This window comes from Miniopterus schreibersii, assembly GCF_964146895.1.
Source record: "Miniopterus schreibersii genome assembly, chromosome: 4".
Classification (NCBI taxonomy): Eukaryota; Metazoa; Chordata; class Mammalia; order Chiroptera; family Miniopteridae; genus Miniopterus; species Miniopterus schreibersii.
The window spans coordinates 72,264,108-72,279,182 of record NC_138105.1 but is presented as its reverse complement, the minus strand read 5'-3'; the positions used below and the strand labels follow the sequence as shown (position 1 = coordinate 72,279,182).

The 15,075-nt window shown below is 48.7% G+C and overlaps 2 protein-coding genes across 4 annotated transcripts in view; one reads left to right on the top strand and one right to left on the bottom strand.

Annotated features, from left to right (window-relative positions):
- Positions 1 to 15,075, bottom strand: part of LOC308556324 (olfactory receptor 1f45-like) — a gene marked incomplete at both ends in the record, with an annotated part of 504,663 nt that overhangs the window by 268,649 nt on the left and 220,939 nt on the right.
- Positions 1 to 15,075, top strand: part of BRD4 (bromodomain containing 4) — a 75,925-nt gene that overhangs the window by 35,190 nt on the left and 25,660 nt on the right. For 2 of the 3 annotated variants that reach the window (XM_081136769.1, XM_081136770.1), the window contains exons 2-5: positions 7,378 to 7,696; positions 11,212 to 11,349; positions 12,632 to 12,767; positions 14,115 to 14,389. In XM_081136769.1, the coding sequence (XP_080992895.1) occupies positions 7,412 to 7,696; positions 11,212 to 11,349; positions 12,632 to 12,767; positions 14,115 to 14,389 (834 nt within the window). In that variant the 5' untranslated portion in view covers positions 7,378 to 7,411. Of the gene's footprint in view, positions 1 to 7,377; positions 7,697 to 9,146; positions 9,219 to 11,211; positions 11,350 to 12,631; positions 12,768 to 14,114; positions 14,390 to 15,075 lie in introns of those variants that run through there. The other variant, XM_081136771.1, reaches the window with a different exon arrangement.

The following is a 15,075-nucleotide window of genomic DNA, read 5'->3' as shown; positions in this document are numbered from 1 at the left end:
GCCCTCTGGGAGACCAGGACTTCAGGTGGACCCACAAGTACAAAGTGTAACTGGTCAGAACCCTCTAGGTTTACTCAGCCTCTTGCAGTGGACAGAACTGGGACTGAATCTCTGTAAATCAGCTGATGGCTGGGCAGGCAGATACAGCCTTTCTCTTTTCCTCTCTTGCTTGCCCTCAGAATTCCAGAATCAAGCCTAACTTATGTCTGTCTGTCTCACCTCCTACTCTTCAAGAAACTAAATAATTTCTGTTGAAATTTGAAAAACATTATAGTTGTGTTGCTTGCTAACTAATATCTGTCCTTAAAATGATTTCAGATCACTTAGATGAGTTGGAATGATAGCAGTCAATATCCTTGAAAGCAGGAGTGCTTAATTGGGGGTCTGTAAATTTAGGAAAAGAATTTACTTTGTTACTTTCATTAACCCAGAAGTTCCCAAACTTCCACGATTCACAGCATCCTTAGCATCTCAATGTTTCTGTGATGCTCCTAGGCCAAAGCAAACAACTAAATAAGTACCAATGTCCCAGCACAGCTCCTCACACTTTAGAACCAGATTGGACATCTGCAGCCTACATTTCCTTTACCCCATTGATTTTTATGTGGTATCTGCTTTTTATGACAGCAACTGCTGAACACCAGGCTTTGCAAGATAATTACATTGTCAAAATAAATACAGTGCTATCTAATGTTGAAGTGATCAGTTGCCTTGTGCTGATAATTCCCACAGTGTCCCTCTGGGTTACCTTAATACCCTAGGAATTCAGTTTGGGAATCAGGGCACTAACTGTCTAATCTCTATCTTTTTTTTATTTTTCTAAACTAGGAACATGTCATAAGAAATCTGTTGGAAGTATATCCAGAAATGGGACACCCAGTTGGACCATGCAACCTTCTTTGGGGTGGAAATAATAAGTGAAACTTTCTTTCTGTCCCTTGTCCTTCAACTAACTCAACACAGTGATGGTAGCTCCCGCCTCTTGGCCACAGGTTATTGTGAAAACAGAGGGAACAACATCTGGGGATCTTTTAGGTGTAAAACTTTGGTTGAATTGGTTGAAGATGTTGTCTACTGTGTCATGAGAATCAAAGCAATAAATTCCTCCTTGTCTGCAGGTAGATTTATGAGTTTCTGCGTTTCCAGCTTCTCTCCCCATTGAGCCCAGGTGCTGAGAGCCATTTATTTCCTTCAGGACTCAGACACACAGAGCAACCCTGGCATCATCCTCACTGATGTACCCTGTCCCTGTGTATCCTCTCTATGGCTCCCCATCTTTTGCATCTGTGAACGGCATGCTGATTGTGTGCATGTATAATTGCGCATGAAACCCCAGGCAAGAATGGGATTCTCTTATTGTCTACCTCCAGAATGTCCCTGGAATCTGGCTCCAGTGCATCTTCCAAGCTTGCCCCTTCCTCCACACTATATTCCCAACCCTGCAATCAGGGACTCGTGAAGGACAAAAGGCCAGTGTGGTTATTTCGCCCCTTCACTGTGCCATCCCACCTGCCCTCCTTTCTGTCCTGCCTCCAAACCTATGCCTGTGTTACTGCATTGGTCTTGCTTTCTCCTGTCTGTCATAAGCCTTGTCCCTCTCTGCCTCATCCTCCACAGAAGTGCATGCCCTCCCTGTTCATGGCCAGTGCAGCCCTGCCCTTCTTTGCAGTACTCACCCAGGTATTGCTTAATCACTTAAAGAATATCATGTCGACTTCAGAGTTCCCAGTTCTTGCGTGGAGTTCAGACGGAAAGCATTGGCCGATCAGGTGACAGTCTAGCCAGTCACCACATTTTCCCTGTGAGACGAGAGCTACTTTCCTTTTCCAGGACTTTGAGATTGAGCTGGAAGCCCCAAGATGAGAATCGAGTGTGTTCACTATAGGGTGCCTTCTATCCCAGAGTCATTCACTGATCCACCTACTGTATACTGGGAGGACTGGAATGAAGGAAAGATGACCCTGCCCAGGGGCTCCCAGGTGTGTGTGGGGGAGGGGGCTGAAAACTTCAGAGCCACAAAGAGTTCAGGGAAGCACCTGGTACAACGAATGAAAAGGTCTGAAGATGACAGGGAAGGAGTTCATTGTGGCCCCTTGTGGTGGTTGGTTTGTTGATGGTAGGGGCTGGCTGGGGCAGTATGGAGTAAGGGTGACCACTGTGGGAAGAATTTATCCAAGGCTGCAGCCTAGTTGGGTCTGTGCCTTCGAAAAGTCATCCTGGCCCTCACATAGAGGTGCTCTGGTGCCTGTTCCCTGGCCTACAACAGACTAGGTACTTGTTGGTTTCCCTTGTTTGTTGCAATAGGAATGAAGGACTTTTTTTGTTTCTTTTTTTCTTAATGAATTGCTTCTTGAATTTTCCTTAGGATTTTACTTGCCCACAGTTATGGGAGGACTGAGCTGCAATGTACAGGTTGTCTGAGCCTGGCCTCTCAAAAGGGTGGCCCCTGAGTGGGTGCAGAACAGGTGTCCTGGGCATCTCACGGTGATCTCCATGGCTCAGTTGTTGCATATGGCAATCTCTCACATCAAGGACATGGATGACACCTGTCATTAATTGTCCTCAGAGCCTCCTTAAAAGAAATTTTGAGGTACTTGTGGCTCCCAAGTCCATCTCATTTTCGAACGTATATCATGCCTTCATGTTTTGAACTGAAAACCTCCAGCAGTTTTTTCTTTATGGATTTGACCTGTTTTTTGTGCCTTAGTTTTTCATATTAAGATGGTGGCCAGCCTGTCCCAACTGTTTGCTTTGGACCCTCCTGGGGGTGCATATTCAGCTCACAAGTGGTTTCGAGGCCAACCGAAACTCCCCAGGAATCATATGTCAGATTCTTGGCCACCCTGGATGGTTAGGCCTGATCTTAACACGCCCTGTTTAAGTTACTTCTCTGTGCCTTGGTTTCTTCATCTTTAAAGTAGAGGTGAGTCCAGAAGCAGTCTCAGAGATGTTTTAAGGATTTAGATATTACCATGTGTCAGATATGAGCCACTTGTCTAGGAATGGGGTTTTGGCTTTTGTGGTGCATGTAGTTTAAAGCACAGAGATGAAGCAGAGTTCAGGGTCAGGTTTTCTGTAGAAAAAGCTCTGTTCATTTTGGGAACAGAAAATTAGTTTCTTTGCCCTCAAGGGTGGTCCATCTGGCCCTGGCTTGAAGGTGAAGAAAAGAGGTTACATCCAGAGCCCTTTATCCCTTGGCTGTGCAGAGAGGCACAGTCTAGCCCCAAAGCTCCAGAAATCAGTTACCTTGAATTCATCGTGCCTTAGGGACATTGCTTGGAGAGTTCCAGAATATCATTACTTAGTGGAAAATATCTGGCAGGAACCTGATATCCTTGTGGCTGACAGGGCTCCACTGTCCTGAGGACAGAATGACTCCTCCAGGGTGGGGCCGTCCCCTGCTCCTTGCCTGCAGGGGTTTACCTGGCACATGCTTGTCTGTGATTCCTGAGCTTCTTTCTAGGGGAGATCTAATAGTGGAAACAAAAATGCACATCATTCTTTATGTTCATTTGATGCCACCCTCCCTCCTGTACTCACTTCTTTGGCACATGCAGGCCTCCCTTCATAATGGGGCCACTTGTCCCCTTTTCCTCTTTAGGCACATTGGTCTTGCTGCATGGCCGACTTTATAGGCATTTTAACCCCACTGACATACTTCTCTGTCGTGCCGCCCTTCTGTTGATACATGCACTCCATATAGGATTGCTTATGTCCTGAACCTTTCTCTGCCTCATTTGCAGCTAGCTACTGGACCAAAAGCTCCTGGCCAGCTGGCAAGTTGTTTATGATATTCACCCGTCTCCTCCTGTCTCACTTGCCCCCACCCCAGTTTCTAAAGTTGTCCAGTAAATGATTACCCCATCCACTTACTAACTATGAGAGTCTGATGTCCTGTGAATGCTTTTCCATCCTCCCTCCCTCTCTGAAAGTTTCCTGCAAACTCTCCTGGCCCACTGGCTTCTCCACCTGAAGCTTGCAGTTGGTCTTGGCTGGCTTCCCTCTAGAGAGACTCACAAACTGAGGCCACAAGCCGGAGGCCCTTTGTGCACATAGCCAGCCCTCCCACTTCCCCCACAGCTCTCATGGAGGCCAGGCTGCCCTCACCACTCCCTCCTCATCCCTGTCCTGTGTTGATACTTTTGTATGCTTAACTGTGTATGTGCGTGCGCGTATATGTGTGTGTGTTTAATCAGTACACCTTTATTTTGAAAGGAAGCCACACATGGATATCAGTAAAATTTAAATACCCTGAGAACAAAACAACATTGTTAAATTATGTCCAGATAATAATGTGTAAACCCTCCCAGGGCCTCACCCAAGCCATGGCATGTTGCTCTGCAGGTGGCTGTAGACCCTGCTTCTTTAAGGTTGAGGTCCTACTCTATCAACTAAATCTGAGAGCTTGGAGAAATCCTCTTTTCCTTGCTATTCACCTCAGGATGAAGGCACACCTTTTATCTACAAGGTTCTGTGCACGGCCAAATGTAACTTCCAGGGTGCTGCCTCCCTCTGTCCCTTCCTCAGGTTGCTTATCACATGCTGCTGTATCTTGGGTCACCAATATCTGTTCTCTATTCTCTGAGCAAGCTTTCTGACAGTTCCACCCCTTACTCCCAGCCTTTGGGTGCTTCTCCCTGGATCTACCTGTAGGTGGCCTCCTTGCCACTTTCATTGGAGTGCATTTTATTCAAGTCTTGGCTCGGGGGCCCACCTCTCCTTGCCAGGTTCCCAGTCAGGAACACCACATGTGCCTGCCTCCCACCAGTGTCACCTCTGTCCTCGTTGTCGCCCTGCCTTGATTCATGGCCACAGACACTGTTTTTCTGGGCCGCACGTGGCCACTAGTTCTAGCCACACTTGTACCACAAGCACCCTGATGGGTACTTGCTTTGTATTCCCAGAGCCTGAAACAGGCCCAGTTTCATCTGCCTTTGGAAACTGTTGAAGTTCAAATAGTGTTCCTGCGAGCTTGCTATACTATTGCCCTGTTCTGCCATGCCCACTGTCAGATGAAGCTGCTTCAAGGGAATGCCCTTCGTGATGTGCACTCCTGGCATGTTGCTCTCTTAATTTGGGGTGCTTCCCACAGGCTGCTTCCCAGCTGGTTGTCACCTCCAGTCCCCACCACGTTCTCATGCCAGCACTGGGTGCCCCTTCTTTATCTCTAGCACCATGTGTGCAAGAAGTACCAGGAAACAGCTTGGTACCCACAAAGCCCTCCCTCATCCCCCTTCCTATAAGTGTTCTGCCTGGGCAGGTGTTCTCCAATAGAGCAAGCCCTTCTTAGAGGTTACCCTTAGGAACAAACCTTCCCTCCCTTGAGGCTCAAGAGTACTCTGGGAGGCCGCAGACTATAAATTCTTGCCTGGTGTCTTAGATGCAGTTGGATTTCATTAAATACTTAAGTTCAGCATGGGATGCTAGACCACTTTTAGACTCTTTGGAGCAAGCAGCATGCTCTCCTCATGTTCTCTAGCCAGGTGGTAGCTGTACCTGTGGTTGGCCAGAGCACTGTGGAAGAAAAGCTGTCTTCCTGGCCATGTCAGTTTTGTCAGCCCTCAAACTCATCATGAAACCAGGACCCCAGTTTTAGGCAGGTCAGCCTGCCTGCCTCAGGAGTTCTAGCTCTGCACAGCCCCACAAGACAGACTCACCGCCAAGTTGCCTTTACATAGAAAGGTCTCCCTCCCCTGGTGCTTTTAAATTTTGATCATTTACCAGAATTGCATTTACAAAAACCTTTGTGGAAACGCTGGTTTAAATTACATGTGGACTGGATTATAAAATAAATAATCAACAGCTAGAGTGCCTGGCATGTGCTAAGTGTGTTCCAGAAAGAAAGCTGTGACAGAGCCAGCCAGTTTACCCTGTCTTGTTTTATCCCTTCTGCCCTCCAGAGTCCTGTGGTCCTAAAATAGGCCTTCTTTCCTAAGCCCTTGCCTGACTTCCTCAGCCAGAGAAATTCTTTTATCCCTACCGACTCTTGGATTTATTAATGGAGATGCTCCTGTGATGCAGGCAGCTTCTAGCCAGCAAAGTCTGTCTTACTCTGCTCCTCGCTGGGTTTAAAGCTGATCATTTCTTTGCCTCGCCAGTAGGAAAGTGTCAGAAAAACAGTGCACAAAAAGAATGCAAATGGTCAGTACATATTTGGGCCGATGTGGGAACTCTTAGCTCTGTGAGTAAGGGATGGGTTTGTGTTTCTGGAGGGCATTTTGGCAATAAAAATGTGTACCCCTGACCTACAGTTGTCCCTTCAGAATAACTTGAGTGGGTACACAAAATCACCCTCATAAGGATGCTTTTGGCAGAATTGGTGTGGCCTGAAGCAGGGGTCGTTCAGGAGAGAGGGGTCCACAGGACAAGATGCTCAGACAGGCACTGAGCTTGGGGTGGGGGGGTCTCACATAGGTCATAGGAGGGTGCCTCTCTGTATCTCTATACATAAGCTTTGAAAAGCAAGTTAATAAAATGGTAGGTCAAGTATGGATTCGTTACTGTGTTATCAGCAATTCCTTGTGGGATTTCTTTAATTAGCAACCATATATTATTTAAGTTGCCAGAAGATGTTCTTAGTAAGTGTGAAGCTTTTTTTGGAGCACTCAGCAGTGGACAGTGGCCATCCAAGAAGGGTGGACCAGCCTTTCTACTTCTCCCTGCCTGGCCTCTGCTTACCAAATGGAATTACTGAATTGATCCCATGGTTCATAAGCCACAAATACAAACAAGAATTTTAATGTAAATGACATATTTGGGGCTTGCAAATCGATCTCTCTCATACACAGACAGTGTCCCCTAAAAGCTCTCAGATGTTATAGAACCTGGTTTGTACCCAGCCGGCATGGCTCAGCGGTTGAGCATCGACCTATGATCCAAGAGATTGCTGTTCGATTCCCAGTCAGGGCACATTGCAGGCTCAATCCCTGGTGGAGGGCGTGCAGGAGACAGACGGTCAATGACTCTCATCACTGATGTTTCTCTCCCTCTCTCCCTCTGCCCTCCTCTTTTTCCCTCTCCCTCCCCCCCTCCTCTCTGAAATCAAAGATATATTTAAAAAATAAAACCTGGTTTTTTATTCATTGTCCCTCCTCTGTGAGCTCCACAGAGCCACAGCCCCTGCTGCCTTCTGTTTGGTTCACCTCCAATGCCCTGTTCCTCCTCACTGATACCTGATCTCTCTTCCCTTTTGGGTGATGAGTCTTTGAAGAGAGGAGGTCCTGTGCCCTTTTAGTCAGTGCATGGAGTGGCTCCTTGGCCTACCTAATCCATCCAGTCTCTGTGAGAGCAGCTCAGTCCTTGGTGGTGGTGATGGGGAGACACATGTCATTATGGTGGCATCTCTCTGCTGACGGTGGCTTTTCTTTTCCCTTTTAGAGTGCTCCGTGAAGAATGTGATGGGATCAGTAGCATGTCTTCGGAGAGCGGCCCTGGGACGAGATTAAGAAATCTGCCCGTAATGGGGGATGGACTAGAAACTACCCAAATGTCTGCGACGCAGGCCCAGGCGCAACCCCAGCAAGCCAACACAGCCAGCACCAACCCTCCGCCCCCGGAGACCTCCAACCCCAACAAGCCCAAGAGGCAGACCAACCAACTGCAATATCTGCTCAAAGTGGTGCTCAAGACACTATGGAAACACCAGTTTGCGTGGCCTTTCCAGCAGCCTGTGGATGCCGTCAAGCTAAACCTCCCTGTGAGTAGCTTCGGCAGATCTCAGAGTAGCATCCTCCAGGGCTCCTTTTGTGCTACTCGTGGGGAGGACAGACTCTAGAGCAGGGTAGAGATACCCTTGAGTTGTCAAAGTATGAAGCCCAGTTCTGAAATCCAGCACCCTTGGGGCCCTGGAGTGAGTGGTTTCAGCAGTCCTATGGAGATGAGGAAGGACAGAGGACATGCTTATTGGCTTAAGCAGATTAGGATCCCAGGAAATACTGTGTAGAGAGCAGTTGAAACAAAGGTAAAGGAGTGCTTGCAGTTTTCCCTTCATTCCATGGGGAGCTGAAGTGGGAGCACTTAGGGGTCTGTCCCCCTCTCCTCAGGTGCTCCTGACCTGCCCAGAAGTAGATGCAGTCAAACCGTTCAGGAGGAGGGTGGCTTGCTGCAGGAGCAATCCTCTTCTGGTACTGGTGCCGTCATTGTTACCTAGAGCATAGGGCAGGAAAAGTAGTGGATTGTCTCCCATGGAGCAAGTTCATGGAGGTGGCCTGGCTGGAGGCAGGGTATGGGTGCATCTTTGTCCCAGCTGCCTCTCTGCATGCCCTTATGCCCACCCGCCCCTTCATGGCCACACTGTACTAGCTCTTGTTTTTTTGTGCCCTCGCACCTCCCCTCTAGAGAGATTTCTGTTTGTTCACATCCCTAGCAAATGATTCTGGAAACTCAGCTTGTATCCCTAACTGAACCTCAGGGGACAAACAGGATAAAAGCTTTAATTTTTTTTTTTTTTTTTTCCTTCAAAGCATTGAGGACTGATTGTCTTTAAGTTGCCTTCAGTTGTTTGCCAAGTCCCATCCCTGCACCCCCACCCTCTGGACCAGGGATTGGTATTAGATAACCCAGGTAGGGGTTTTCGAATGCTAGAGCTATACAGCTGTAGGAGTCTCCGCCTCGGCCAGGCATTCAGTTTTGAGAAGGATGAACACTGGCATGATTCTCCTGGCTTGAAGGTCACTAATCTGTGACAGCTGTCCAGTGCTCTCTGTCCACTGAATACATGTCGTGCACGCGGGAAGAGAGAATCAGGAGAGGGCATTGCAGGTCTGGGTCATGAACTGGTTCAGAAAAGAGGGTGGAGGCAAAAGTGGTTCCTGGCCAAACTTGGACTTCAAAGGCCACTCTTGCCATTGACTGTGATAAGGGGTAGAGGCAGCCCACCTGTCACTGGGGGGAAGCTCTTGGGAGAGCTTGCTGCTCTGGTCTCTGGCAGAGCTGCCTGTGCAGGGTCCACAGGTGAGGGTGACCTTCCCAGTGCAAATACAAAAAATGGGGGAAAAGAAGCCCTGGGGTGGAAACCAGGGAGGTGGGAGCTTGCAAAGGGGAGCCAGGAGACATGCCAGCAGAGAGCAGTCCCCCATGTCTCCACATTGGAGGCTACAGGGGGGCCAGAGATGAGGATTTCGACCTGACCCTCCTGTTGGCTTTAGGAGGGCATTGGTGACCTTAGGAAGATGTGACGCAGAAGTAGAAACCAGATTCGCGACGGTGTGAATGAGAAGGTGAGGACACGAAGCCATCATTTGAAGAAATTTGGCTTTGAAGGGAAATGCAGCAGGGTCAGAACAAAGAATGGGGTTGGTTTGTATAGGATGGCTCAGAGGGCTGAGAAGGTGAGGCAGACAGGCAGGAGAAAGGGCACTGGGTGATGCCAGATTTTTAGGCTGCAGCATCCCAGCCAGTGGGACAGACATGGGGGAGGGTGGCCTATTAGGCCAAGGGTTCCCCTTGTCTCTGTGACTGTTGACATCACCCTCAGCAGTTCTAATGTAGGAAGGTGAGATGGATGGACAGTTGCACTGATCCAGTATCTTCAGAGAGGTGAGGGTAGTGAAGAGCAGACCCAGAGGGGTGGGGGTGGGTCGTAGTGGGTGCTGATCGGCTGGGAGCAATGTCATGTTAAACCGTTTTTTAGGGACACCTCCCCCCTTTCAGAGATGTTGATAGGTCCGACCAAAAAAGGTTTCCTCCTTTTTCTGTTTTCTGATGCCTTTCAGATCTTTACCTCCATTTTGGCCTTTGGTCCTTGCTGGATGTTTCACTAGAAGGCCTGCCTCTTTCAAATTTAGTACACGTTTGGTCAGACTATCATGCCACTAAGCCCACTACCCCGTCTGTCCCTTCTCCCCACCACTCCCCTCTTGTCTTCATCCCACCTTCTCCCACCTGCTCCATCCTCAACCACTGTCCTGTTTGCCCTTGAGACACGACACACCGTGGCCACTTCACACATCTGACACCTTCTACGAGACCTCTGGCCATGAATTGTGAATTTTTACTGGGGCAGATATTTTGGACTTGATTCTCTTGAGGGGGGTCATCAGAGCATTATATACAAAGTCTGGTTCAGTCTCCCCTTCAGGGTCTCCTAGCCAGGATGCCTGGAATCTGTGTAAGCTGGTGACTTTTGTTTCTTTCTCCTGGGTGTCAGAGCGACTCAAAACCTCACACCCCCAGCTTGCGTTTTCAGTACTCCCACCATTGTTCCTGGACAGGACCTTGGCACATGCTGATAGGCCTGCCCCAGCAATCGGTCTTCCACTTGGACTTGGTTCTGATACCCATCCAAGCCTAATTATGGGGTTCTTGGTGGGGCTGGCTGGCTGCATGTAGGTCCCCTGCCTGGTCCTTCCTCCTGGAAACCCAGGTGCTGCCTGATCTGTTCCCAAATTCCCCTGTGGTGGTTTTAAAAAATAAACATTTGGTTTTAGTATTGTAGACTTAAAGGGAAGCTGTGATGTTAGTAGTGTTTGATCCAAAGGCCTTTAGGACTTCTATGCCTTCCATCTGGCTCCTTCTGTTTGGCACTTAAAGAATAAGATCCAAGGGTTTAAGGAGTGGTTCCATGAAGTCTGTGCAGATTCCTCATTTGGCAGTTAACCTTTTTAGTTGTTAGTTGTTCCCAATACTAATGGGTCCTTAGTGGTAAACTGTACAAGTAAAAGAAGTAAAAGTTCAATGAATTTGACTGAAGGTGAAGGTCTGCTCCATGGTTCTTCAGTGTGACAGGAAACAAGGGATCCAGTTGTTAGGGGTGGGTTCCAGTTTGTTAGGGGTGGGCTCCACTGCTGGTTCCATAGGAGTTTGCATTTTATGGACACATAAAATTTCACATGGTGGAGAGAAAGTAGAACTTGCCACAGGTGGTTTTACTATGTAAGAACTGCTTTTTAAAGGCTGTATGTTCTCCCCGTTAATTATTAAAAATGGTTACTTTAACATAAAAGAAAAAATAGATCTCAGTAAAGACAACCTGTTCCCAGACAGGGCATTTGGCAGACTTGAACTTTTTTCTTCCAAATTTCCACCCAGCATTTGGGAATCCTTCCCTGGCCTACTTTATCTTGGGGGGGTCCCTTTGAGATTGCTCACTGATGCTGCAGAAGAGTTTCGGGCTGTGCATCTGTGGAGTGACCTGTGAGATCCGTAGGCCCACCTACGAGTGCTGTGTGACTGCGGAGGTGACACTGGCCTTTTGCTCTCTCTGCTCTGCAGGATTACTATAAGATCATTAAAACACCTATGGATATGGGAACAATAAAGAAGCGCTTGGAAAACAACTATTACTGGAATGCTCAGGAATGTATCCAGGACTTCAACACTATGTTTACAAATTGTTACATCTACAACAAGGTGAGATGTGAGGGCCAGTGCCCACCTGCCCTATGGGGAGGAGGAGGTGGGTGTGTCTGGAGCCCGTGGGGAGGGATGTTGGAGCAGATTGGAGTCTGAGAGAGGACACTGTTAGAGGCAAGGGTAATGGAACCCATGATCTTGCCTGTGACTTAATGTGGCGTGTTTTTTTTGTGGGGAGAGGGGTGCTGCCATCTTTTATTTCTGAGCCGTCCTTGTTAGCTTGAAGTATGTGCTGCTTATGCCCTTGGGATTTTGGTTCTTCAGTATGTGTAGTAGAGAAGGTGTGAGAACAGTGACAACTTGTTAAAATGTCCATTTGGATGATGTAAATTGTCAGAAAGAAAGCTAATAAAATGCAGTTGTGCAAAGGTGTGCTCAAACAGAAACCTCGATGTGAGAGGGAACGATAGGGCCTGCCTCATCTGAACTGTGAACATGACCATTGTCACCTTGTGGCTATAAAATCAAGTGTCCCCCAGTCTTACACATACACCTGAAAATCACTTCTTAACCCAGTAGCCAAACCCTTCAGCTCGGCTGTGATATGAAGCCGGATCATTTGTTTACAGTTCAGACCACAGATGTGATTAAAACCAACCCTTTCAAATAGAACGACCCTGGAGGGAGACACTATACAGAACTCAGCTTTTGACCTCTGCTGGTGTAGTGAGTAAAATTGCCCAGAAGAGATGGGTAGGTGAGTTTCTTGAAGTTTACCATATTTTTTAAAGTCTCAGCTCTCACCATTAGATTTAAGCTAAATGTGCACAGATTAGGTTCTTAGGTTAGAGCTGAGTGGAAACAGCATGGTACAGACGAGGGGAGATTGGGGTCCCATAAGGCAGTATGAGATGGGCATTGCCCGGATCCCCAGTGAGCTGCCTTGGGAGTACCCTGGGGAACATAGTTGGAGTCCTGCTAACATATCTGTGGCAAGAAATCGTGTAATTCAGTTATATCTAGTGAAGGTGAATTGTACCAAGGGAAGGGCGTCTGTCTGATTGGCAGATTGTTAGATGTTTAAGGCATTGGGATGGTTTCTGAGATTGTCCAGAGCTTAAAAAACTAGAGAGGAGGTGTTGGGTCAGCAGACCTGCAGGCATACGAGACACTGATGCCTAATGGTATAACTGTGTTGTGGGCCTTTGGGGTTCAGCTCAGCAACCCTGAATATGATGCTTCACACTTCGGGGAAGGGGTGGGTGGCACAGTGTGGGGAGCTCTTGCTCTGCTTAGAAGTGGGGGACTTTCTGACCCTTACCCTACATGTCTCTTCCAGCCTGGAGATGACATAGTCTTAATGGCAGAAGCTCTGGAGAAGCTCTTCTTACAAAAAATCAACGAACTGCCCACAGAAGAAACAGAGATCATGATAGTCCCGGCAAAAGGAAGAGGACGTGGGAGGAAAGAAGCAGGTAGGGGACCCCCACACTGAAATAGCCAGGAAATGGCTTCATTTCTCCCCAATATTTGTCCTCCTCCACCTCCAGTGGAAGACTTGGAGTGATAGGAAGATGGCTGCTATTTGAATACAGTAGGACCAGGTTCAGCAGTGGATCTGCCCCAGAGGGTTCCATGACCATGTAACCTTCCCCCAAAGTAGAAATAACTGAGCCCTGCCTTTTTTGATGGACTTGAGTTAAAAAGAAAGTATAACTTTTTCAAAGCATTTTTAAGTTATGTGAATTCTTTGCCCTACCAGCACCACAGATAGTCTCTTTCCATTTTAGAGAGAAGAAATGAACTTGACCAAAGGCAATTTTAACTAAAACCCAGTCCTAGAGCCTTGGGGTTTGATAACCTGAATTACCTTAATGCACTTGTGTCGGAGCCCTTCCTGCTTTAGTGTCCCAATTTCTAGCCTGCCTTGCCTATTTCTAGTGCCTATTCTCGCCTTCTGCATCTTGCCGTACATGGCTCCATGCTGCAGAATGGTGATGCTTGCCAGGTGGCCATGCTGTGAGCTTTGTGCTTCCCTCAGGAGCTGGCTTTGAAGACCTGGCTTCCCACCCTGCTCAGAAGTGGTGGCTTCATGGGAGCAAAGGGAGTTGGTTGCCCTGCAGTGCTGAGGGGTGGTCTTGATTCACCTATTAGCCACAGAGCCTGCCTAGAGGTGTCTGGTCTCCTTTCAGCCGAGGAGCCCCGCCCTCCCTCCCTGTTACCAGGGTTCAGTCTGCACATAAGGCTCACGTGAGGCCTTGTGTGTCCAGGCTCTCCGGCACAGCTGCAGGGAGGCAGCAGCCATCCAGCCTCCCTGTGGCTCAGGGAGGTGGGGGCTTGCCAGTTTCCAGAAGGCTTGGCTTCCAATGCCCGCCTCTTGCCAGGAACACTTACTCAGAGGCAGGGCTTCTGGGAATGAGGAAGCAGTGCCTGAAATTGCCAAGAAACATTTTTCTGCTCTTCATCAGAAGTCCTGGTGCTAACTCTCAGCATGTGTTTCCTTCTCCTTTGGCCCAGGACTCCCTGCTTATGAAAGGCCTTTGTGCCCAAGAGGGTACTTACAGCCAGGACCCCCAGGAAGTGTGGGTGCAGTGCACCGCCACTGTTGAAGCAAACACCCCACCCCACCCCACCCCGGCAGCTGGATAGACTTAGCCAAGGTCCAGGGTATTCAAGCTGTTTTCTCTTAGACGAATAATTATGGTGACACTGTGCCATGTCTATGAAGATGTATGCTTGCCACATGTGGCAGTGTCCCCACAAGGTTGGCTTGGGTGTGTCAGGTACAGCATCTAACTACCTGTCCCTTTTATGGTTGGTAGGGACGGCAAAACCTGGCGTCTCTACGGTACCAAACACAACGCAAGCATCGACTCCTCCACAGACACAGACCTCTCAGCAGAACCCTCCGCCTGTGCAGGCTACACCTCACCCCTTCCCCACTGTCACCCCAGACCTAATTGTCCAGACCCCTGTCACAGTGGTGCCTCCCCAGCCACTGCAGACTCCCCCAGCGATGCCCCCCCAGCCCCCACCAGCTCCCCAGCCGGTGCAGAGCCACCCACCCATCATTGCGGCCACCTCACAGCCTGTGAAGGTGAGTGTCCCTTATGTGCGGCCCAGCCTGACCACTGGTGGGTTTCTACCACCTCAGCTAGCACCCTCCCACCCCTACCCCTTGATCTGTAGCTTTGAGACTTGCAGGAAATAGTTATCCTTGCCAGTGCTTCATGAAGAGCTTGTTCTGGCTCCCAGGACACTCGTGAGTGTTGGGGGGTGAAGGGGAAGATTACCCTGTGTTTAAGTCAACATGGCCCAGAAGCTACTGACCCAAAGATCCCATAATGGAGGCACTGTCCCCTGGGGTTGCTGGCCCCTCTCGTTTCTGATTTAGACCATGCTTGTTGGCAGAGGCTGGTTAAATAGTTGTTGTTTTTTTCTTAATCCTCACCCTAGGATATTTTTTCCATTGCTTTTCTGAGAGAGTGGAAGGAGGGGGGAGAGAGAGAGAAAAAAAACATCGCTGTCACATCGATTGGTTGCCTCCTGCACACACCCTGGCCAGGGCTGGGGATCAAGCCTGCAACCGAGGTGCATGCTCTTGGCCAGAATCGAACCTGGGCCTCTTCAGTCCAAGGGCAGATGCTCTATCCACTGAGTCATACTGGCTAGGACAGGCTAAATAGTTTCTTAAACGTGCCTTCCAAGGTGGCCTAGTGGCAGGCTTGGATCTGGGAGGCCTCCCCCTCCCTCCCCCCAGCAATGAGTAGGAAGCTACTTCAG